At 40.5% G+C, this 26,204-nt stretch overlaps 2 protein-coding genes across 3 annotated transcripts; one reads left to right on the top strand and one right to left on the bottom strand.

Moving 5' to 3' along the window:
• Positions 1–590: 590 nt before the first annotated feature.
• nudt5 (nudix (nucleoside diphosphate linked moiety X)-type motif 5) lies at positions 591–7,440 on the bottom strand. Its single transcript, XM_033614297.2, has 10 exons — positions 7,335–7,440; positions 6,931–7,004; positions 5,571–5,638; positions 5,369–5,421; positions 5,178–5,285; positions 4,910–5,005; positions 4,645–4,746; positions 1,936–1,944; positions 1,796–1,849; positions 591–1,723 (listed from the first exon to the last, which is right to left on the bottom strand). Exons 1-10 carry the CDS (start codon positions 7,423–7,425, stop codon positions 1,614–1,616), a joined length of 765 nt encoding a protein of 254 aa, XP_033470188.2. The 5' UTR covers positions 7,426–7,440; the 3' UTR covers positions 591–1,613.
• A 546-nt stretch (positions 7,441–7,986) lies between these two features.
• Positions 7,987–19,925, top strand: cdc123 (cell division cycle 123 homolog (S. cerevisiae)). 2 transcript variants are annotated; one of them, XM_033614214.2, is made up of 13 exons: positions 7,987–8,144; positions 8,428–8,499; positions 11,522–11,585; positions 12,175–12,207; positions 12,815–12,910; positions 13,378–13,484; positions 13,909–13,960; positions 14,132–14,207; positions 16,506–16,628; positions 16,905–16,933; positions 17,030–17,134; positions 17,276–17,413; positions 19,263–19,925. In XM_033614214.2, exons 1-13 carry the CDS (start codon positions 7,999–8,001, stop codon positions 19,317–19,319), a joined length of 1,098 nt encoding a protein of 365 aa, XP_033470105.2. In that variant the 5' UTR covers positions 7,987–7,998; the 3' UTR covers positions 19,320–19,925. The 2 variants fall into 2 exon arrangements, with proteins under 2 accessions (XP_033470105.2, XP_033470104.2); XM_033614213.2 differs by having other exon boundaries at positions 19,260–19,925.
• The last annotated feature ends 6,279 nt before the right edge of the window (positions 19,926–26,204 follow it).

The raw sequence follows: 26,204 nt of genomic DNA, 5'->3' as shown, positions 1-26,204 counted from the left end.
GGGGTATGAGAAACATGTCACAAAGATATTTTTATATTTATTATAATTTATAACAATTTATAACAATTCTTCTTAGTGGATACTGGGTCAGTCTTTCACATTAAACATACATTTAATCACAGTAACTTACAGTACACTTACATTTTATTATTTAATTACATTAACTTTTATGAAATGTGATATAAAAAGTATTGTGCATGCTTTGAAGTGGTTTCACATTGTGTGTGTGCTTCTGTGTGTGCATGTGCAAGAAAAATAGTATTTTCTAAATAGCTAAAACTTACGAAGCCCTAGTTTACGTGTCACTTCTAAGCCTAAATGGTCGCTAGGTAGGGTGTAAATAATGTCATCTTCTGCCATTTAAACGTGCATGTGCAATTCCCCTCTTTTTGAAAAGACAGATGTGTTTATTGGTCACACCCCCTTGTGTGTTACATCACTAGAAAGTCCAGGATGCCCTTTGTAAAGTACATCAAGACTAAATAATAAACATGAACTCATGCACATGCACTTTAAGAAACGTCTTTCCCTGCTATCATTTGCTCAGTTGTTGCTGACATGTCAGTGTGATACAGAAACACGGATTCAGGTAAGAGCAAAGGTTGTATCCTATTTATTCATTGGTCAGTTATTTTTAGTTGCCAAGGTAAGTACAGCATCAATATCCAGTTAATTTCACCACAATGGGATCGGGGACACAGCATGAGTTATTATCCTATTAATCACTTAGAGTTAATCTATTGTACATTACAGTTGAGTTACACAGGAAAAATCCATCATTTGATTGTTAACACTGTTGTTAATATACCAATCAAAACTATAAGTAACCATCATCACAATGCATGTTTTTTTAGATTTTTTTTTAATCGATTTCCTCTAAAGTCAGCGAGTTTCTTAAGTCCCCAGGATGCCTTTAGACAAAATCCAGACACAGGATGTGAGTCTGCATGAAATTATCCATGAGAAAAGAAGAACACACCAAACTAAATGTAGCAAGAACTGCACCGCACCTCTGCAACAGCCAGTTTTCAACAGGAAAGGTGTTTCGAGGTTGATTTGTTTGGTCAAAACAGTACATTAGGAATGTCTCACGATCACTCGATAAAAATCTCAACAAACCGCATCTCGTCAAACTAAATGTTAATCTCATAAAAACTGTCATCTGTCATGTAAGGCATTCAAGACTAAAGGCGGAAACATATTCTGTGTTAAGTGCAAACAATAAAGATTTGGCCCCACCAGAGTATGTTCCGGGCCTTAGGGTGTGTGATAGTACCTCTGTACTGAGAAAAAGTGGTCCAGTACACAGTAGTGTTAACAGGGCTCCTCCATAGGTTCGCTTTCAAGACTTCCATTTCATAATTTGAATGTGTTTAGTGTGATTTACACACAGCTTCGCCTAACTCCCACACTGCTCTGTGGATGATCATAGGAGCAAATATTAAAACATGAGGTTACAAAAGGTCTAAAACCACAATGCAACAACATCTTTTCATACAATTCCTTATTACAGTTGGGAAGCCCTATATTTCCTTCTTCCCAGTCCTGTGTAGGAGCCCTATGTAACAGAAACAACTCTTTCTTCCTCTCATCCTCATCCTGGATGCTCTCTGTCACTGCTTCAGGATGGGGAGCTCCCTCGGCTTAAAGAAGGCCTGAACCATCCCCATGGCAAAGATGTACACTTTAGAGTCCACCACGATTTTTTCTTTCTTCAGCAGAACTGATGGATAAAGCAAACGTGAGTTAGTGAGTGTGTCCGAATGCTTGTATCGCTCTCAACAACATCACTCACCATCTATTTTCGTCTGGAATTCATCGAGAGGTAAAAGAATGACTTCAACAAATTCTGCAGAGAGAGAATGAAGGCATGTGTGATGGTTTGCTTTATGAGAGAAAATGATTATTTTGGATATAATGTGGAAAATAACTCACCTCCATCACCTGTGGAAGAATAAAAGAGAACAAAATTAGTCAACATTTTTTTACGTTACAGCCATTGTCAGTATAATCAAACAAGCAGAAATAGCAGTTCGTATGAAGAGATGAGGTTCAAACGTCACTTTAGAGTATACAAAATTACATAATAGGGATCCATCTGTGAATGAACCGCCCAGTTACAGCCACTCTCCAGTGAGAGGTATGTCCGCAACAATCAGAAACAACAATCTATCTGACCAAACGTCTCCCCTTCTGTTCCTGAAATATGACGTTGAGCCAGAAAAGTGTTTTTACCGAATATCATGATGTCACTGTGAAGTTGACCTTTCAGGGCCTGAGGCTAACTTTTTTCCCAAGGAGCACATGTGCTCCTAAGTTGAAAAAGTAAGGAGAAACAAAGAACTTTAGGGGCACAATGTAAATTGATCAAATAATGTGTTTTCCGTAATAAATGTGATGCAAATAGACATTTACAAGTGAAATTATTTAATGAATTTGCATACAAAATGTACAGAAAGGTAAAATCATCAAGTTTTGAAAAAGTATTGCAGTTTAATTTTGTCTTTAATGTTATTATCTTTGCAATGTGATTATCTTATATAATGTTATTACTATCCTAAAACATTCTCCAGGTCCTCTGAAACTCTGCAGGACTTATTTCCTCCCTGCCCAGCAGCGGTACCCTGGCGAACGGTCCCTAACTGCGGGGAGAACACAACAGGCTTCCCCGGAGGTCCACTGCTTTTCCCGGTCCCTCTTCTCTGCCACACTTTGACTTATTTCCACCCACCCGACAGCCAAGCAAAATTATTTAATGAATTTGCATACAAAATATACAGAAAGGTAAAATCATCAAGTTTTGAAAAAGTATTGCAGTTTAATTTTGTCTTTAATGTTATTATCTTATATATATTATCTTTGCAATGTGATTATCTTATATAATGTTATTACTATCCTAAAACATTCTCCAGGTCCTCTGAAACGCTGCAGGACTTATTTCCACCCTGCCCAGCAGTGGTACCATGGCGAACGGTCCCTAACTGCGGGGAGAACGGAGCAGGCTTCCCCGGAGGTCTGCCGCTTCCTCCACACTTTGACTTATTTCCACCCTGCCGATAGTGGGACTTATATTCATTGTGCCGACAGTGGCTTGGAAAACCGCCCATAACCGTGTCAAGCGGGGAAGAGGGAAGAGGGAAGGCGGCTGGAGTTCCTCCAACATTTGCGGTTAGATTATCATATTTTTTTATTGACGAAAATATAGGCTGCTTCGGCTGATTTTTTTATGCGCACATGTGCCCCTAAATATTTTTTACAGTTCGCACACACCTATTTTTAGTCGCAAATGTGAGTGAAACGCTCGCACTGTCGAGCACTGCCTTTTAAATATATATTGCCATCGCTTCATAATTTTATCCTATTAGACAGTGACCTCAACCGTTGACCAACAAATTCTTATCAGTTCACTGCTGAGTCCAAGTGGACATTTGTGCCAAATTTGAGGAAATTCCCTCAAGGCCTTCTTGAGACATTGCATTCACAAGAATGAGACTGACATAAGGACACAGTGACCTTGACTTTTGACAACTAACATGTAGTCAGCTCATCCTTGAGTCCAAGTGGATGTTTGTGCCAAATTTGAGAAAAAAAAAAAAAAAATCCTTAAGGTATTCTTGAGATACTGTTTTCACAAGAGCGAGACAGACAAGGTCGCAGTGACATTGACCCTTGACCACCAAAATCTAATCAGTTCATTGTTGAGTCCAAGTGAACATTTGTGCCAAATTTGAAGAATTCCCTCAAGGTGCTCTTGAGATGTCGCCTTTATGAGAATGGGACAGACAGATAGATGGACTACCCAAACATTATGCCTCTGGCCATGGTTATTGCCAACACGGATGCATAAAAATAATTTAAGAGCTATATGATCCTGTTAGCTCAAATAGTGTGAATTATTCAGAGGACATAGAAAAATGTCACAGCAAAGATGTCCAGAATAAACACTTATGCAATGTAAATATAACCAGTCCAAATTAAACAACTATAAATAGCAATTTGATACGGAGCTATATGACACAGTCATATAGTCTCAGGAGTATAAGAAAAATATGAAATAAAAGAAAAACTGCATCTACAAAAAAGTTTGCGCATGAAAAGCATGTGAAAGGAAACTAATAGAAAACTATATGACCCTGTCAACTAACTTAAACTGTTTTGAGCCCAGAAAAATATATCGTACACATGCGGTCAAAAATAAATTACAAGATTAGATACCAAGAATAAATATATATGTAATATAAATAATCTCAATAAGGGATCATAATATAGAAGGGACCCCAAAAGATTCTAAGAAGCAACCCAACAGCAGTCCTACAAGAGATGGATCACGCTGACAGTGACTTTTAGCTGAAACACTTTCACTTCTGTTTTGCCAACATCAAATAAGAAAATGTATCTGTGGGTGTTCTGTTTGTTTTGACATGTTCTCTCATATGTGCCAATGGAGGGAAAATCTGTTTGCAAGGTTTTTGCATTGGGTACATTGAGTGAAAATGATTGGTTGAAGCAATGGGTGAGAAACTGAATTAGCCAACATGTAAAAGGAATTGCAGCATGTATACAAGAGGTAAAAGAGTACACGAGTAAATGTTTAATTAGAGCAGTGAGTAGGAATCAGTGAATGGATCCTGTCTGTCTCCTCACCAAGCTGTTGCGTTGGGTGGATGTTCTCCCCCTCATCTCCGTTGATGTTGACCATGACGATCTGGGTGGTGCAGTTGGACAGACCGGGGTCCAGACAAGTCACTGCCATAAAAACAGTTACATTAATACTAGTACTGTATGTTTCTTCTTTCCCAATTTGCACCTCTGACCCCTGAGCCTCTCCAACACACACACAGGAGATAAGATACAGCAAAAAGAGGGGCAGCTTATGCAATCATACTAGGTTATGTGTGTTTGAGGGTACCTGGAGTGACTCCTACTACTTCTCCTTTGTAGCCGGTTTCTTCTTTTAGCTCCCTCAGGGCAGCAGCCTCTGCACTTTCCCCCTCATCAATCAACCCTGAGAACAGCAGAAACAAAAACAGATATACTATAGTATCAATAGTTTACAAAAGTCCCAGTAGCCCCATTGTGTGGGGGAAAATGAAAGACATCAAATTTTTCAGGGCCTGAAGAAAAAAAAACTTCATGACATTAAAAGCTGGGTGTCAAATTGTCAAATCGCTTCTGACCTGCAGGAAACTCCAGAGTGTAGCATCCTATAGGGGGACGGAACTGCTTCACCATCACCACGCAGTCTTTATGGAGCGTCCGCTTCAGCAGGGCGATAATTCCAACACCTAAAGAAAAGCGTGTTACAGCCGGCACAAATACACCTCTGACCTAACTGTCAATGCAAGTCCGACTGGACTGAGCAGCTCACCATCTGCGTCTGTGTTGGATTGTCTCGTTGTCCTTTTCACAGTCTCCCAGGTTCTGGTGGATGAAAACATGGAGTGAAACTGCATCCAGAAAGCGTGTAACATTACATTGCTTTTATTTTAATAACTTACAATAAGTAAATTTAACCACACGGAGCCAACTGTGTGATCGTAAGGGCATGTCAGTCACAGACAAAACAGTACCTGGTTTGTCCAGCACGATCCACGTATGTCGTCTTCTCCAGCTTCACCCATTTTCCTGTTGCCATGAGCTACAACATAGACAGACAACACACTGAGCTAAGATCACTTAAATGGCACCAAATGGTTTTGTTATGCTGTGATGAAACTGTTACTATGAAGAGAGTCATCAGGTCTTTGGACAAGTCTCTACAACACAATGGAATCTGATACAAAAAAGCTTGTAGCTGTAATTTTCAGTGTTACTTAACATTTGTCAGAGATTTGTTGATTCTGTAAAGAAGTCCAACACTAACTAGACCCGCAACAAAACTGAACATTATAAGGGACTGTTCATTATTCATGAGGGAGGAAAGGGCTGTGCAAAAAGGGGGAAGCATGTCAAATAATCTTTTAAGCATTGGGAAGGGACTTGTGTTTTTTATTTTGGCATAGGGGAGGGGTTTACAAATTTAAATAGTTGTATTTTGTATTTAACACTGATTTTAAAGAAAACATGCCTAACACCAGGTTCACACTGAACGCAGAAGTGCCCAGATTTGTTGATTGTTAGCAGTCGCTTGGCCATTCACACCAGTAGCGCATTTTTCCATGCGGGTCAGCAAGTGATTCTGCACTCTGCTCTGTTTATATCACATGCAGAGCTCTGTCTCTGTCAGCTTGTGTGTGCGCATGTGTGTGTCTCTGCTCCTCTCTCTCACTACTTGTTTAGACACAGCTCTGACAAATATGTGGAAGCATGAGATGCATATTATATTATTTAATATAGTCAGATCATTTATGTCATTTTTAATATATATTTATATATATTTATATACTTCATATACAACACATTTTCAGTGTGTTTTCCTGCCAGAGATTTGCTCAAGACTCACGGAAAATATAGATCAGACTCTATAACCATCGCTGCTGATCATCTCCAGTGTACACAGCCCAATTGGTTAACATGGGCACCAAAAGCAAGGGGGCAGAACTACACGGAAAATCAGCGCACTCTGCAGCGCTTCTTTGTCCAGTGTGAACCTGGTGTTAGTCATGTTTTCTTTAGAAATCACCAAAACGACACCATTTATCATAGCCAGAAACTGTAAAAAAACACAATAATAATAAAATAAAGTCACAACCCAGCCACCCTCCTACTCTGACAAGTACAGAACAGTCCCTAAATTTCACAACAACAGGATTCATTGCTCTGTATTGTACTAAATTGGATTAGATTTCTCAGACGTAGCTACTAAAACTGCCAATGGATAATACAGCTTTAAGTCAGTGCTCATGTGGAGCATTTTAAGGCAGCTTTCATTGAGTTTGTCCAGACACATCCCTTATAACTCACTGAAACACAAAATAAAATCAGACGTACCTCCTCCTTCACTATGTGTGGAGTAATATTCACTTTGGGTTCCTCACAGTTGCTCATCTTCAGTATCTGGACAACTGAAATTGGAGGAAAGTCGAGTCCAAACACTTATGTTAAAACACAGTTCGCTATGAGCTCAACAAGAGAACAAAACACAGAGTTATAAACACCATGACAGGACTGACGAGACGTTTCTGATCCTGAGTCGCTCAGTTAGCTGCTACAGCCACAGGCGACGCTAACCTAGGTTCAACTTCCCGCCTTACATTTCACCATTTCTACTCGAGACTTTGTTTATTTTACTGCAGCTAGCGGCTATACACTTCATTATGCTACCAGGGTCCAGTACTTGTGCTTTAAAAACTTTAAAATAATCATTTTAAATGAACAAACTAAACTGGACTCACGTGAACTCCAAACTGTAGTAGTTGTGGTAGAGATGGTGATAAAGCGCAGATGAGTCACTCTGTCACCACTTCCGGGTACCGCAAACGTCATCGGAGTGTAGTTTTATCCTATTGTGACTTGGGACACTGATGTTTTGCTACTTTACGCAACGTTTCTGGATAATTCTGGAGTTTTAGATAATTTAAACAAATTAATGTGGTTATTTGACAGCAAAAATGTTGGCTGGTATCCGAAAAGATTGGCTCCCATCTTGTTGGTCATGCTTTTTATTTTATTTTATTTTATTTTATTTTATATATTCACTAAATACAGTGTCAAATACAGTTTACATGGAACACACAAAGACCACGTACAGCAGCAACACACAGCCAAGACGTGGATGAAAACTGACGTTCCGCTTGTCTTTTTAAAGGTACTGAGTGAGTCCTCATTTTAATAAACGATCTCTGTCTCAAATCAGCGGTTTTTCATAGACCACGCCCACATTGTGCACTTCAAAAAGGCTTCCCCTTCTGTAAACACAAATATATTACATAATTCTAGCCATAAAAATGTGAGTTTTTAATAATTTGCTTTGATTCTAATAAATTTAATTCACGAAAGAGCCAATAGATAGCTGTATTGTCTCAAAATTTTGAGGTGTTGAATGAGAATTCGGCTTCGATGTTTTCCAAAATATCAGAGGACCGGAAGATATTTACTGATGGACACATTTCTTTTACAGGATATTGCAGCATGAAGAAGGAGCAAGTTGTCAACTGTCAGTTTTCGGTTTGGTATCCGATATTCAAGAAACACACGATTAAAAGGTAGACAGCCGACGTTTGTAAAGATATTCCCGGACATATTGTAATTATTGTATCTTAAAAAAACCCAGTACATTTAGCCAACAGCTAACGTTAGCTACCAGACAGATAACAGCTAGCTGCCATCTCTGTCTTATTGCCAATCTTTATATTTATCTTGTCTGTCACTACATATTTGTTTAAATCCTTTTCAGAGCAGCTTCCTCGCACCTCAGTCTTCCTCTCACGTCTGTTGTCTGGTATTTATTCTAGTATTTACATGTGCTATTCTTCCTCTTCATTGCAGTCAGATTCTCCCACTGCCTCAGAATGTAATAGAATATTTATTGGACGATGGCACACTGGTAGTCTCTGGGAGGTAAGATGCCACTGACACACACACACGCACACATACAAATTCTGCTCAAGTTGCCTTTGTTTGAATAAATGTGAAAGCATGCCAAAGTTGAGCTCCATCTCAGAGTGCTGCTCCTATATTGATATTTTAATGGCACTTGCTGTGTGTTAGAAACATCACACAGTTAAATGTGTTTTTGTAGCACACAAGTGATGTTACAGATTGACCCTGCAGTTATGTTCACAGTAGCATATTTCAAAGCACATGTTTTCTCCATGTAAGTGTGCATTGTGACCCCCTCCTGAGCACAATCCCTTTTTCCCTCCCTTCCCATGTTTAAGATATACAGTACAGGCCAAAAGTTTGGACACACCTTCTCATTCAATGCGTTTTCTTCATTTTCATGACTATTTACATTGTAGATTCTCACTGAAGGCATCAAAACTATGAATGAACACATGTGGAGTTATGTACTTAACAAAAAAAGGTGAAATAACTGAAAACATGTTTTATATTCTAGTTTCTTCAAAATAGCCACCCTTTGCTCTGATTACTGCTTTGCACACTCTTGGCATTCTCTCGATGAGCTTCAAGAGGTAGTCACCTGAAATGGTTTTCCAACAGTCTTGAAGGAGTTCCCAGAGGTGTTTAGCACTTGTTGGCCCCTTTGCCTTCACTCTGCGGTCCAGCTCACCCCAAACCATCTCGATTGGGTTCAGGTCCGGTGACTGTGGAGGCCAGGTCATCTGCCGCAGCACTCCATCACTCTCCTTCTTGGTCAAATAGCCCTTACACAGCCTGGAGGTGTGTTTGGGGTCATTGTCCTGTTGAAAAATAAATGATGGTCCAACTAAACGCAAACCGGATGGGATGGCATGTCGCTGCAGGATGCTGTGGTAGCCATGCTGGTTGAGTGTGCCTTCAATTTTGAATAAATCCCCAACAGTGTCACCAGCAAAACACCCCCACACCATCACACCTCCTCCTCCATGCTTCACAGTGGGAACCAGGCATGTGGAATCCATCCGTTCACCTTTTCTGCGTCTCACAAAGACACGGCGGTTGGAACCAAAGATCTCAAATTTGGACTCATCAGACCAAAGCACAGATTTCCACTGGTCTAATGTCCATTCCTTGTGTTTCTTGGCCCAAACAAATCTCTTCTGCTTGTTGCCTCTCCTTAGCAGTGGTTTCCTAGCAGCTATTTGACCATGAAGGCCTGATTGGCGCAGTCTCCTCTTAACAGTTGTTCTAGAGATGGGTCTGCTGCTAGAACTCTGTGTGGCATTCATCTGGTCTCTGATCTGAGCTGCTGTTAACTTGCGATTTCTGAGGCTGGTGACTCGGATGAACTTATCCTCAGAAGCAGAGGTGACTCTTGGTCTTCCTTTCCTGGGTCGGTCCTCATGTGTGCCAGTTTCGTTGTAGCGCTTGATGGTTTTTGCGACTCCACTTGGGGACACATTTAAAGTTTTTGCAATTTTCCAGACTGACTGACCTTCATTTCTTAAAGTAATGATGGCCACTCCTTTTTCTTTAGTTAGCTGATTGGTTCTTGCCATAATATGAATTTTAACAGTTGTCCAATAGGGCTGTCGGCTGTGTATTAACCTGACTTCTGCACAACACAACTGATGGTCCCAACCCCATTGATAAAGCAAGAAATTCCACTAATTAACCCTGATAAGGCACACCTGTGAAGTGGAAACCATTTCAGGTGACTACCTCTTGAAGCTCATGGAGAGAATGCCAAGAGTGTGCAAAGCAGTAATCAGAGCAAAGGGTGGCTATTTTGAAGAAACTAGAATATAAAACATGTTTTCAGTTATTTCACCTTTTTTTGTTAAGTACATAACTCCACATGTGTTCATTCATAGTTTTGATGCCTTCAGTGAGAATCTACAATGTAAATAGTCATGAAAATAAAGAAAACTTTTGGCCTGTACTGTATATTTTAGAACTTCTCTGTAAATAATATTCGCCTCCTACTGGTGTCTTGAAATTATACAATTTCAGTTCTTTTTTTCTACTAGTTTTTGATACATTATCATTAGAATATTAATGCGTTTGTTCTTTATAAATGGTATCTCTATGGACATGTATGCCGTCTGGATCAACTCCTGGGTGTCTGCAGGTCTTTAAAAAGTCTTAAAATGTCTTGTTACAACAATAAGGCCATACAAGTCATTACACAGTCTTACATTTGAATATGTGAGGTCTTAAATACTACAGTTTATCTAATTTCATTTATCATTTTTTTTAAATTTCTTTTTGTGAAAATGAGTGAAGCTTTTCAGTGTAAAAGTCCACATTTCTAATGTTGCAAACATTTAAAAATCTATAATACTATCACTTTGCTTCCTACTTGCACTTACCTTTTGGCAAAATGTAGATTGACTTTACTCACTATAATAACCATAACACTAACCTCTGCACAAGATCACATAACCACTATTTGCCTGCAGTGCTTACTGTCGATGCTTAAATGAGTAAAACATGATTTATCTGTCCTAGATTTGGTTAAAAAAGGTGTGTTAAACAGGTCGTAAAACACATTAAATTTAACTGTCTGATACCTGCAGACACCCTGAACTCATCCTCAGTTGTACTTGTATATTAATTGTATGTTATTATCATGTAAAATGTAATATTTATGTTGAAATTAATTTTGTGTAGTAGAATTACAGCACCTGTTTCACTTTTTTGCTCAGCAGCACATGATTATTTCAAAGGCACACATGATGGCAATAAAGCACAGAGCAAATCTGATGAAGTAATATGTGAAACACATAGTTTGCTCCTATTTTTGTTTTTAATGTAAGCTGTCAACAAATTAAGTATCAATCTGAGTATCCTGTATGTTGGAATTTTGATTTCCTTTTTGGTTCATATGGTTTTTCTGGCACTGGATGGCCCCAGGAGAGAGGCATGCCTGTGCACAGGGTATCTTCAATTCTGTGTGCATTATGATTCCACATCTGTTCTGTGCCCAATGCAGTTGCTAAATTGACCAGTACTCATCTGTTGTTTTTCCTCCCTTCAGTGACCATAACACACAGCAGACACATACTAACAACAGCGACTCGGACGCAGAGGAAGACATTCAGGTACGGCAGCAGAGACTAAGGTTGTTTGTCCAGTAGAAGCTCCCTACAGTATTCATCCTGTCTTGTGTTACAGATTTGCACGAAAAGGATCAGAATTCTGCTATAATTTAAGAAATCACATTGTCACTTCTTTTTATTATGTACACTAGATATTTGTGCAGTTATTTGTGACTGGTTTTTAATTTGCTGAAAGGCCAAATTCTGAAGTGGCACATAGATCATCCTTGGGGCACTGAAACCTCTTCTGAAGAGTTTTTAGGTTATCAGCTTCATGCTTGCCTGCCACAGCTACTTGAAAGTAGGAAACTCTGAGATATAATACACTTTGTAAAAATGAGGAGTTGACTTATACTGAAACATTAGTGAGTAAATGCATTTTTTGTAGTCTGTTTTTAGAGACTTTTATCAGGGAGCGATGTCAACATATTATCTTCATTAATTAGCTGTCTTATGACATCACCTTTTTTTGTGCTGCCACAACTTTATAGCACTAACGCAACAGTGAAAGAATGAAGTCAACAATTAGAACTGTATTTTCATGTTGATGTTTACTCTCCAATCCTGTTTCATGCTCTCTACTTCCCTCTAGTGGTCAGATGATGAGACAACCAGCACTGTCACTGTAAGTACACTCAGTGTTTCTCATTACCTCATATTCTTAAAGTGACAGTTCACCCCAAAATCAAAAATACATGTTTCTGCTCTTACCCGTAGTGCTATTTATCAATCTAGATTGTTTTGGTGTGAGTTGCCAAGTAATGGAAATGTCTGCCTTTACTCTCAAATAAAATGGAACTGGATGGTGCTTGGCTTGTGGTGCTCAAAAGAGACATTGCTGTTGAGTTTTTCAGATGTATTTTTTTTGGTACTTTGAGCACCACAAGCTGAGTGCTATCTAGTTCCATTATATTGGAGAGAAAGCTGACATCTCTACAGCTGATATCTCCAATACTTGGCAACTCGCACAAAAACAATCTAGACTGATAAATAGCACTACAGGTTAGAGGAAAAATATGTTTTTAAAGGGGGTGAACTGTCCCTTTAATTTATTTCTTACCTGATAAAACATTTTTTTATGTCTGAAACCCCCATTTACATGAGCATGAAGTATTCCACCTCACTTTTATGGTGCATTACTGCTCTTTGCAGTAATGCATCACCTCATACATATCATTAAACAATGCAATAATTATGATCACTGTGTAATTATGTGGCTTTGTGTGTGCTAGGCTCCGGAGTTCCCAGAATTCAACTCTAAAGTGCTGGAGGCCATAAACGCCCTGGGTGGACGTGTCTTTCCCAAACTTAACTGGAGCGCCCCACGGGTACAATACTGCACTCAGCTGCTTTTAAGGTTCAGTGTGGAGGATTTAGGGGGATATATTGGCAGAAATGGAATATAATATAATAAGTATGACTTTTTGTGGGTCTATAATCACCCAAGATTAAGAATCATTATGTTTTCCAGAGACACGCCCCTTTTGTGAGACCACTAATTCCCCATAAATCTTTCACACTGCTCCTTTGACAAAAAAGAAAACACTATGTTTGTCTGTTTCATTTCAAGTTAGCAGAGAGTTGATTTCATTACCTAAGTGTCGACATGAGTTATTTTTATTATTATTTTAGCATAACCCAATTATGTGCTGGCGAAAAGCCCCATGCATTTGAGTGCATTGAAGAATAGAGTTGCTGCTTGTACCACTGCCAGCCTGAAGGATTGAGGCATAACTTAACATGTGTGCGTGTGTGCATGTGTGTATATGTGTATGTGTGTGTGTGTCCCTTTCAGGATGCTAACTGGATTGCTCTGAACAGTTCCCTGCAGTGTCACAGCCTCAGTGATATATTCCTGCTCTTCAAAAGTTCAGACTTCATCACCCACGACCTCACGCAGCCGTAAGCCTCGCCATCCAACAACATCAACCCACACACAAACACAGATTTTGCATTTAGATGACAACTGATATCAAAAAAATAACCAGGCTGGGTATATGTGAGCTTATTTCAGTCTGCAGTAAAACACAAGTGGCAGCTGGAGAAATTGCTGCGATGTAGATTTATGCCTCTGCACTCTGCATGACAAACATTTAGTGCGGCGAGTGATTTACTGCGGCGCACAGCCTCGGGAAAACTGTTTGTGTGAGTAGAGAAGGCAGTGTGATATATGCGTGTTTGTTGGACTCTTTTACAAAACTTCTCTCTCAAACTTGCTGAGCGTAACGCAGCAGCCAAACTGTGACTGATTCGATTAGAGTGAAACCAAACAGGACATTGTTGTTTCTGTTTAACGGTTGTAAATGTTATTAATTTCTTTGTGCAGATTTCTTGTATGCAGTGACCAGGACTCCCCAGATCCAGTCATAAACTATGAGGTATTTTTAACTTAATATTAATATCATTATCATGTGTTTACTGACTTTTAAGTCCCATCATGCACTGACAAAAGCTCGACCACCTCCTCCATGTTGCAGTTGGTCGAATGCTCTCTGTGTACAAACTCTCACACCCCTGTGGATGTTATCTGTGTTGTCTTCTGTCCCCAGCTGGTCCTGAGGAAGTGGAGCGAGCTGATTCCTGGTGGAGAGTTTCGCTGCTTCGTCAAGGAAAACAAACTGATCGGTAAAAATTCTCCACTCACCAGTCTTTATTTTGAAATAATCATCAGCGTATTATTTTCAAAATAGTAGAGGGAAATGTTGTACTCTTTACTCCACTACATTTATTTGATAACTTTAGTGACTTTGCAGATTCACATTAATAATACAGGTTTAATCAACTAAAACATTATGATGTGTAATTATTATAGATTACATTGAACTACCCAGCAATCACTTGAAATCAGCTCCACCTTTATCAGCCCTTCCAGTCTTTATTAAAGTGATGCATAATGCATCACTATTTATAATCCAGTAATATGCACATACATTATTCAGTATAAGTGGTACTTGTGGTACATCAAAGGGGCACAATGCAAAATTCAGAGTGTATGAATTGTCTGGATTTGGCTCTCAGCACAGATGTGGCTGAGCAGGCAGCTTGCAACTAACCATGCTAACTTCAAAAACAGCACTAAACAATGGTAACAGTGCCGACAGAACTAACAGGGTTAACCGTTGGGGAGGAACCAGAGCGTGGGCGCTTTGTTTACATGATGCCCTAGTCCCCTGCATGAGTGCAGTGCAAAATGGCGGTGATGAGCTAGCTAGTGGGACGCCCACACAAGAGCCCTTTTTACACAGAGATCGTCCTATAGAGCCGCTATGAAGTCCCTTCATTATGCCGCCTTTACATACTTACACGGAACCAAACGACAGTGGCATCATTTTGCTCCTGTGTGTGATTTTAGACAACATGTCAGCATTGAGGAATCAAAAGAGGCATGACAAGTGAGACATGTGACACAACAGCGTATGCCTCTAGTGTGACGTATAAGGCCCAAACATACTCAGGTGTACTATTAGCGGAGCGGACTCCACGAGGAATGTCCGCAGTCATTCGGGCTTTCATAGTCGAGCGCACTTCCACGTTGTAGTTTCCTGTAAAAATGTCCATGAAAAATCCCGCGATGTGAAAAATACATGCCAAGTAGTCACTGGTGGGTGGAGCGGAGTCCGCGCAGTCGTAAAATCTGAGCTTTGCGTGCACAGGGCTTGCGGACGTCCGCTTTGAGTCCGCACGGACCTCGCCGGAGTCCGTTCCGCGTACGTTCCGCCCGAGTATGTTTGGGCCTATAGCGTATGCGACTGCAGTGCTCTATAAATAATAAGAATTGCAGTAACAATCATTTTACTGTCTCTGTTTTATGGCGGCTAATCTCGTCCTCTGCCCAGACAATAAGGAACTCCTGGACCTCATTGCTTTCCCAATTTTTCAGACAATGTTCTTCTTCTTGGAGTTAGCTGCTAACTGCTATCAGCTACTTTTTAAATCTCCTGCAGTTGGTCGCACTCATAGTACGTCATCCTGATCACTATCTCGTCCCGTTGGCTGTCCCGTTTATAGAGAATTTGTTTCTACACTGTTCCCCCCTCCGATCCCACCTTAAAGGGTAGACCACTTCTCCCATTCCGCAATTATACCTTTTATATAGAACAGCAAGGCGGCATAACAATATGAAATTCCCACCTTGAAAATGCAGTGTAAAAGGGGCTAAGGACTCACATGCAGGCAAGGTCAGACTGGCTTACAACAACAAATAACAGAGAAGCTCAGATTACAACACAAAGAGGGGGTGCGGCTTCATTCTCTGCTCAGGACGCCATAACTCCACTATATCTTTTTATAGCAAATAGAGATTTGAAGTATATATATACCTTGAAGTATATTTTGATGCTAATAATTTTGTACGTTCATTTCAGGAACATTTTGAATTCAGTGCTTTTACCTCTAACAGAGTATTTTTACACTGTAGTATTGCTACTTTTGCGTTTAAAAAAGGAACACTTCACTCACAAATTGACCATTTGTACATCAGTTAGTTACGCTGTGTTACCTTGAATTCATGAGGGAAATTTTGTTTTTCTCACATGCCTCCATGAAAAACAGCAAACATATTGATTCAGTGATTGATTGGGGACCAGTGGTATACTAAATCAATCTGTTCGCTGTTTTCTGTGGAGGCATGTGAGGAACAACAAAGTTCTCTGCACAAACTCATGGTAACATCTCCGTTGCACTGAAGAGGTGACCACGTCTTATAACAAGGGAAACATGCAGGATTGTTTTACAGCACAAAACAGCAAGAGGGCACTCCAAGCTGAATATATCTAAAAAGGGAATTAGTTTGGGGAAAAAAAACCCTCCAATGTTACAGCGAAATAATGATGTTCGAGCTGTACTTTTACTCAGCAGGCTAATTTAGAAACAATTATAAAATTCAATTTGAGCTCCACTGATGGCGTATGTGTCTGTTCCCAGCCATCTCCCAGAGAGACTACACTCAGTATTACCAGCACGTCTTGAAGCAGGAGGAGGAGATCTGTCACGCCATACAGGGATTCTTCAGCCAGCACATCCAGTACAACTTCCTGGACGAAGACTGTGAGCACCAGCATCCGTTTTTCTTGCTCTAGCCTGTAGACAGCTTCACACCTCCTCCAGCTCTGCTCAGACAGAAACAGATTGCTTCATTTTTTTAAGTCATTTAATATTTATAGTTGTAAACAGGATACTGGGCCAGGAGAAAATGCAGGGAAACATCCAGTGTGTTATTTTTCACTTAGAAATGATTTCAAGTTTTTTTTAATTTTAGGTGTGTCTTTGTGAAACTAGCAGACACATGTTTGATAACTATATTTGTTTTTTTGTGTTTAACAGTTGTGTTTGATGTCTACAGAGATAGCCAGGTAAGCACAGTGATGAATTTTGATAAAGGCATTTAAAAAAAAAAGAAGACATTTGCAACCTTAGTTACACTTATCTATTTTGTGTGTGTTTTGCAGGGGAAGGTGTGGCTCATCGACGTGAACCCGTTCGGAGAGGTGACAGATTCGCTGCTGTTCACCTGGGAGGAGCTGACATCTGGCGGCGAACTCACACAGCAGCAGGTCAGCCATCATGACACACTTGTTCTGAAAAACGAAATTTGTAGCGGGACAGCAAGAAAAGTCTTTGTATTTGACCTTTATAGTAGTGATGCTGAATTTCGATAAATGAATCAAAACTGACGTTTTGTTTCATACGTATAGGAGGGACCGGCGTTTCGCTGCACCACCAGCGAGGTGACGGTGCAGCCCAGTCCCTGTCTGAGCTACAGAATCCCACGGGACTTTGTCGACCTCTCCACCGGAGAAGACGCCTTCAAACTCATCGACTTCCTCAAACTGGTAGGATATTGTTTGTACAGATCATTTTTCATGAGCTTATTTAGCTTGCAGCTATTGTCCTGTTGCTTCACAATGCCACAGAAGGCTGGGGGGCTGTCTTATTTTGGCGAGCATCAGAATTAACTCGACAAATGGTGGATGAGCCTGTACCAAGTCTGACTCATACGGGAGCCTGGAGTTCATGTCCCACCACAGATTGGCAGTTAACATACTGTAGGCCTCTTTCTTAACCATAATCACAATCTTTCCATAACTAAGCGTTGCAGTTGCCTCACCATAACAACTTTAACATATCTGTAAACGTTCTCTAACCTTAAAGTTGCAGTCCTTAAGAGTTTCATCAAATCAAACCCACTTTTTGATTCCACGATTGGGATTAAGTATATCTATACTCACTATTTGCTTCATTATACAGTAGTTTGCTTTGTCAGTGGCAGGGTCCGCCATTCCTATGGTGCTTTTAAATGGTGTACCGATGCATAAGGGATTCACAGGAACCAAAACATGTACGTACTGGATGAAATTAGGAGGACTCTGCACCTAATTTGTGCAGTGAGTTACGCAATGACAAATCCCGGGCATTTTGAAGAGGAAACATATTTGTTTAGCTACAGAGATTTATAAAGAGCACAGGTTGCTTGTCTTCTTCTGTCATATTTGTGATGGAGTCGCTCCTTAATCCCATTTCCTGCCCACAGTGATCAGAGAATGTGTCATTTTACGTGGAGGTGTGGTGCATGAAGACATATGTATGTCACAAAATCAGCTATTACTTTACTCTAAAGGTTTCTGAGTTAAACCACACTGTAGTTGCCATGGGCAGACAGGGTTTCCAGATGGAAAATCATAAAATATTGTACCAGAGGCTTAAAATTATTGTCACTGAGCAAAATCTTTGCACGTAAGTCATAATCGTAAGAAAAAATGGAAATGTGTAATTTTATAAAACATCTTTTTGACACACCAACAAATCTATCCCATTGTTGGTGTTTTTTAAGCAAGCTCATATAGTAATGCTGAGCTTGCATCATAGCCTACACCAAGCATGGTAGGCTAGAAAGAGGTCACATTAGAAGAGATGCAAAAACACAGACGAAGGATCCATATTTCGCCAATCTGATCATGTCAAGAAATTGACTGAAATGAGACCAACCACTGATTGTAAATTTTCCCATCAGCATCTGGCAATGCTGTGTGCAGATATAATAGAGTAAGACTATTAAAATGGTGACATTGAATGTAATCTAGGGTTTTTCAGAATTGTCCTATGTTGGCGTTCTTGTCTTTTTTCCAATGTGAACCTTCCACATACTCAAATGGGGTCAGAAGTCATTTGTTCAAATAAACACAAGAAATTTGTGCTCTAGAGAAAGGATCAGCACTCAGTGAATAACCTCCTAAACCCTATGATAAGCTATTATGGCAAGGCTTAACTATACAGACCAGTGAGCAGTGATAACTAACATCTTCTTTGGGGTCATCAGGTGGGAACCTCTTGTCACCAATGTTTTGTCTAGTTGGGCTAGACAGTGATAATCTGGCGTCCCAGAGTCACTCCCCTAATGCCAGCTCTCACTGCTCCCTGCACCAACCCAATAACCTCCTTTACCTTACTTACACATGGCTTTCTCAGCCCAAACAGCACTGCCACCTTCAACAAACCCAGGCTCCGTACATACGAGCTCCAGGTAGAGACAGTGTTGATACTACCTTTCCTAGCGCATTCACCATACTCTGTTTCACATGCTACATAGCATAACTCCAATATAAGCTAAAGTTAAAGGAGATAGAGAAGATAAACTCACAGGCTTTCTCATTTTATTTATTATTATTTGCCTCTCCACAGAAGAAAAGTCAACAGGAAGAATCTGAAGAAGAGGAGGAGGAGGAGAACACTCCACAGTGACACGGTTCCTCTGAAACCTGAAGAACAGCTGCTAGTGTCACCAGCCCCGTCTATAACGTTTTCTGCATGAAGTGACTCTTCACCCTCTGTCCTGTTTAAGCTTATTCTTCAGCGCAGCCTTCATCCTCTCACGCTCATCTGTGAACAGTACGCTGTGTACCCTGGGTTTCCTTCATAGCTCTCTCGTGTTAGTCTAATAGAACATGTTAAATTAGCAGATCATGTTGATGGCTCTTTGAGGATTTATTTTCTGTTGGGTTGTTCTTTGCCTCCGACACTGTGGAGCACCGTCTTGCTGATCGTAATGGCTCGATGAGACAGTGGAGGGAGGCCTCTGCAGTGTCGATTAGCCGTTTATGTCAGTTCGACGGGCATGATTAGTTATTTTTATGGGGGGAAAGCTTGTGTTACTGAAAGGGGATGTATTCACTAATACTGTAAAGGATGCCTGCTTTTATACTTTGAAATAAGTGTGTAATATAGTTATGTATCTTCATCGCAGCCCAGACAGTGTCTCTGGACACACACACATTTAATTGTACATGTTTGTGTGTTGCGAGGCTGTGACAGACCTCTCTATTTAACACTAAAGCTGTTCATCACCGAGTCACCTTTAATTTTTCTCCCCAGCAATCCCTGCTCCTCCATCTCTCCCTGCCAATTTCCCCTGAACAGTTTTGACACACTCATTGCTCCGAGCCGCTCCGGGCGCTCTTTTCGAGTCCTGTTTCTCCCATCATGCATCGCTGTAGACTGTTGCTCCACAAAACACCATTAAACTTCTTGTCGTGTATTGGTTCAGCTGTCAGTCTGGTGGGTGCTGTAAACTGGCACATTAGAAATTGATTGTGCTTTTACGCAACGGCTCTCATTACGCCGGGAGCTAAATGAGCTGTGCATGCACAATGCAGGGCAGTTAATTTTGGGTTGGGTTTTTTTTTTTTTTTTCTCCTCTGCTGAATTGATAGAGCAATTACAGGGAGATGGAAAGAGCTGGTGTGATGAGAGTTACAGCTCCCCGGGTGAAAGGCTGTGGACGGGAAACAGTGTACAAGGCATATATTGCGGGGAATGTTGCACATTAATCATCATTTTAAAAATGAAATCTGGCTGTAAACAAACCAGCCAGACCTGGAGGAGGCATCCTGGTTTGACCTGCGGTGGTGGAGGATGAGCTTCAGTTTCTGTACACAGGGTTTTTTACCAGTAAATATAAAGCTTAGCCAATGACGAACTCCACTCTGCAATGAACTAATGTACACAGAAAAAGAGGCTATTATATAGCATATTCAGTTTTCTTGAAAAGATGTACAAGCAGTTGCCATTTTTTAGGTGCTCCAAGCTAAAACTAATGTGGTATTATACACAGCAATGCAATAAATAAGGCAGTAGCTCAGTCCATAGGGACTTGGGTTGGGAACCGGAGGGTTGTCTTTTCGAGTCCCCGTCCGGACCAAATATGGAGCGTGGACTGGTGGCTGGAGAGGTGCCAGTTCACCTCCTGGGCACTGCCGAGGTGCCCTTGAGCAAGGCACCGAACCCCAAAACCGCTTGGGGTGCCTGACCAAGGGCAGCCCCCTCACTCTGGCATCTCTCCACTTTGTGCATGTATAGGTCCTGTTTGTGCATGTGTGTGTCTTTCGGACCTGTGTGTAATTGACAAGCAAGAGTGAAAACATTGAATTTCCCCTCAGGGGGATTAATAAAGTAAATAAACTTAAACTTAAATGTTCCTTTATGAAGGTTATAATGTTCAGTTCTTGCTTCAGCTGTTGTAGAGAAGGTGTTGATTGTGTTAATGTATACTGAGAGGCGTTTAAATAACTGGACAAAACATCAGAAAAACCTTAGGGCGATGCAGACTTGATCAGTTTTTGCAGGGCTGATGTATAAGACTGCATTAGTTTTAGTTAGGTGTACCTAATAAACTGGCAACTGTGTGTATTTTCATGTAACTTAAAGCTGCAATAACAAATATTTATGTATACAATGGATCAAATGACTACATTTATATAAAAGGTGTGGCTCATAGGGCTAAAGCCACAGAATTACTAGCCAGTTCTGTAGTGCCCTTCAGCTCCACGGAGAATCTCTCAGTTCATTGTTTTGGTTTTCTGGCGGCTCCCATGAGTGCCATTTTCAGACATATTAACTATTTTCAGTGACAAAGCAATTATTAACTGACTGTATGCTACATAACCAGTATCAAGCAGAAGAAAAAGTTAGCAATTTATAGGTGAACATTGTGAAACATTTAGCTGCTACAGAGCAAGATCATTCCCTCAGAAGTCAGGGCTGCGTCTGAACGTCTATACTAACATACATACCCCACAGTGCAACGGTGGACAGAGACCAAGACTGCTTTGTAACGACAATAACGTTTCCATTTAAGTCTACAATTTCATTTAGCTAGGCGTGATGTATTTTTAAAAATTTGTTGGTTGGCGCCATAGTTGCGCATCTCCAATTGCAAGGATGCTCTCGTCCAAAAAGATACATACTGTTTAGGTAGACAAAAGTATGCTGAACGATCGTACACATGTTGGGTATGTAGCGCATAGTACACAGTTTCGGACACAGCACAGAACAGGATGGATGTATAAAGAGAACCTGATACAGTGTTCGAGGTGGGGTCCCGTTCATTCGTTGCTCATTGGCACGTAAAGCCAAAAAAAGTTTGATCTTCCGAGTGTGAATTTACCTGTATCATTTGCATCATTGGGTTCATAGAGCAGGCGCACTAAAGACTTTCACAAGCTTAGACGCTAGCTGGCTAGCTGGCTAGCTGGCTAGTAGCTAACTTACAGTTGAGCCTTTAGCTAATTTGATTGGTGGTGAAATAATTTGGCTTTTCTAGACATGAAATGTTACCGGACCTAATGAATCAAATTCTGATAGTAAAACGAGTTATTTCGCAGAGGTTGTGACACTCAAAAGAATGTATTCAATGATATACAGACGTCTCTTTTGACATGTAAGTCTAAAAGGAAAGCCTTTTCAGGGCCAGTAGCATCACATGACAGACCCATAAATTGTAATTCCACTGTCTGGCTGTTAGGAAAACAGGCTTCAAAGCAATGTTATTTAGCAGCTGTTTGTTGATAGTTTCCAGCTTGTTGTGCTGCCCCCAAGTGGCCAAAAAATCAGGTTTAAAGTTAATACTTGCTACATACCTTGAGTATAGATCAAAACATGAACAAATATTCCTCAGAGGTAGAAATTATCTCATCAGTTGCGTAAAACCTGTAGGTGGAGCCAAAGAATCACAGTCCTAGAAGCTAAGGAAGGTTAGCCTAAAGCTTTGAAAAACACACAAAAAAAGGCTAATTGAAGAGTTCTTTCTTTGCCAAACAAGCTTCTCCGTTAGCTTAATTAAATGTAGGCAAATAATACATTCTTCCACACCTCCCACTACGATTTTATTTAGCTAGATAGATTTATGAAGTGCTTGGGGAAACATTGGAAATGATCTTTTTTAACAGTTTATTTACTGAATTTTGTCGCACAAAAAGCAGTCTACGGGAGAAGACACAGAATTCTTATTTTTCGTTATAATATATAATAAAATGAAACAAAATAATAATCCCACAAGACCAATCCTTCCCGCACACACCACCCAACAAAGACCATAATAAAAGAAATAATAAAAAACAGAATAAATATTTCCCATGTAACTACTGAAACCAGACCAGAAGGTATCAATCAAAGAGATTTGGTTTTCTTTGGCTAGTTGAGGTCAACAAGGGATCTCAAACCCAATAATCCCTTTCAGAATTTCAAATATCAAATCCCAATACTGTTTTAATATATGTTCGTTTCACATCCAGGGCAAGGAAATGAAATTTATTTATTTATTTATGGGATATTTCTGGGATGAAAGAGGTTCTGTGGATAATGTTAAACTGCAAAAGTCAATAGCGGCTGTTGAGAAGGATGGTGCTTCCTTACATATCGACTCCCATTCACTGTTTGCAATAGTATACCTTATCAGCCTTTTTCACAGCAGGCATTTTGACATGTCGTAGTAGAAAAAGCACAGGTGTTACTAACAGCATTAACGCTGGCTCTGTTTTACTCAAGTGTCCCAGTAAGCCATGACATGCTGACAGTGAGCCAGCACGTATAATACCAGAGAGTCAGCAATCATCTAGCCTATGTTATTTATTATACACGTGCTTTTGTAACTGTGATATGTCAAAGTGTCTTGTGTAAAAAAAGCCTGTAGTTAGTGACCTGAGCGGTGTGTGGATGAGATAATGTGATGGAATTAGCCCTCAGTCTGTGCCTTTCTGATCTGTCAAATTATCTTATGTCTTTAAAGGGGAACCGAGTCATTAAATGACATAGGTTGACATGTTAGTGCACAGCCAATGAGATGATAACATAACATTTATGGCAGGGTTTAAGCTTCAAACAGGGAGTCGATGCCTTCATCTCTCTCGACCTTCATCCTCCTTTTAACCATCTCTCTGATGGCCTCCCTGCCTCCCCTCCTCCTTCCTTTGCAGCTAGGTAATCATCTTGCATCAAGGGGAGGTCAGATGTGCTGACTTGGAGTAAAGGATGAGGAGGAGGGGGAGGAAGGTGGACGGGGATGTGGGGGAGGAGGGAGAAGAGTTTTCCTTGGTTGCTGCTGAGGAAGAGCTGCAGTAGTTTGCAGCCAGAATACTCATGAGCAGCTGAGGCTGCAACACATTGTTCTCTCTCCCTCCCTCCAGTGTTACACACACACACACACACACACACACACATTAACAACGCCAGAGGTCCAGACTTGGTGTGTGTGTGTGTGTGTGAGCAGTAACCCGGCCTGAGCTGACCCCAGCGCTTGCAGCTGTCAGAGTCCAGGGGGATCAGTGCTCCTCTGCAAACTGAAACTTTGTAATCCAGGTGTTATGCGGGCTGGTTAAACCCAGGTGAACGTGCAGCAGCAGCCGGGGGGTCAGTGCTGATCCCGGGGCAGCTGCGCTGAGCCATGCCGACGCCTTTGGGGATCCCCAAATGGTGATGGGTGCATGATGGTTGTTGTCAGCAAGTTGGTGCATTGCGAATTTACTGCTGCCACGTCCTGACCGGACACACACACACCTCTCCCTCTGTCGGACTGGATGCGAGCAGCATCCCATCAGCTCTCCTCATTGCCATAACAACCTGCCCTGCCACAATAAGGCTCGATTTAGGGTCATTATACAGTGTACCGTTATACAGTCAGGGAGGAGGAGGATTTTTAGCGCATAAAATTGTTAGTGAGAAGTGGAAATCCCGAAAAAGTGCCGACAGCGCAGCTATTAACGACGTTTACACAATTGCAGGTGGCAGCTGATCTGCAGTCAAGTTAGACAGACGTAACCAGCGTAATACAGGAAACTGGGGGATATTGCCTTCAAAATAAAAGCACAACAAATTATTTTTTTAAATTATATATAAAATGATGGAATTGATAAATTAATAAAAGTAGAAGGTTTGTGGTAAAGGTGAGGTATCAATTGAGTGTGATTTGACTATCTTCATAACATAAAGCAATGACGATTATACCATTAGACCAAAGATACTCAACTTGAACTTCCCAAGGGGCCACTTTTAAAAAATGTAAGGAGGCCAGGGCCCAGTTTATAAACATAAACTAAAAATGAATGATATTTAATTGATCATTTTTAACAGTATATAGAATAAATACCTGTTTTCAACCTTTCGACATTTGCTGTGAGTATGGGGTGTCACTAGGATTTGAGATTATTCAGGGCTCAGCCACAACCTCCCCCTGGCACTTTTTTTTTTAAATGAACAAACTCTATTTTTTGCTTTTTAAAAACACATTGACATTTTATTCACATTCAAAGTCCCAAAAAGAATCCCAGTGTAAATCAATTTATTTTCATTGTGAAATAGAAAATGGATGGCGGCTACCTGGCACGAGATTGCCAGATTTGGACCATGGGCCATAAGTTGAGTATCACTGCATTAGACCATTAGCAATATTAGAAACAATCTTAACAAACTTTCCCAACCAGTACAATTAAAAAAAACATCCTACAAACAGATGGTCTGTGGCCACTGGCTCTCAAACCTGAAATATATTCTGGTTCTAATACACCTTTAATAGTCTTATAATGTTTTTTTTTCTGTGTGTGTGTGTTTTTTTTAACGTACAGTACAGGCCAAAAGTTTGGACACACCTTCTCATTCAATGCGTTTTCTTTATTTTCATGACTATTTACATTGTAGATTCTCACTGAAGGCATCAAAACTATGAATGAACACATGTGGAGTTATGTACTTAACAAAAAAAGGTGAAATAACTGAAAACATGTTTTATATTCTAGTTTCTTCAAAATAGCCACCCTTTGCTCTGATTACTGCTTTGCACACTCTTGGCATTCTCTCCATGAGCTTCAAGAGGTAGTCACCTGAAATGGTTTCCACTTCACAGGTGTGCCTTATCAGGGTTAATTAGTGGAATTTCTTGTTTTATCAATGGGGTTGGGACCATCAGTTGTGTTGTGCAGAAGTCAGATTAATACACAGCTGACAGCCCTATTGGACAACTGTTAAAATTCATATTATGGCAAGAACCAATCAGCTAACTAAAGAAAAACGAGTGGCCATCATTACTTTAAGAAATGAAGGTCAGTCAGTCCGGAAAATTGCAAAAACTTTAAATGTGTCCCCAAGTGGAGTCGCAAAAACCATCAAGCGCTACAACGAAACTGGCACACATGAGGACCGACCCAGGAAAGGAAGACCAAGAGTCACCTCTGCTTCTGAGGATAAGTTCATCCGAGTCACCAGCCTCAGAAATCGCAAGTTAACAGCAGCTCAGATCAGAGACCAGATGAATGCCACACAGAGTTCTAGCAGCAGACCCATCTCTAGAACAACTGTTAA

Source organism: Epinephelus lanceolatus, chromosome 23 (genome assembly GCF_041903045.1).
Source record: "Epinephelus lanceolatus isolate andai-2023 chromosome 23, ASM4190304v1, whole genome shotgun sequence".
NCBI lineage: Eukaryota > Metazoa > Chordata > Actinopteri > Perciformes > Serranidae > Epinephelus > Epinephelus lanceolatus.
The sequence above is the reverse complement of the archived record's forward strand: the minus strand, read 5'-3'. Positions and strand labels throughout refer to the sequence as shown.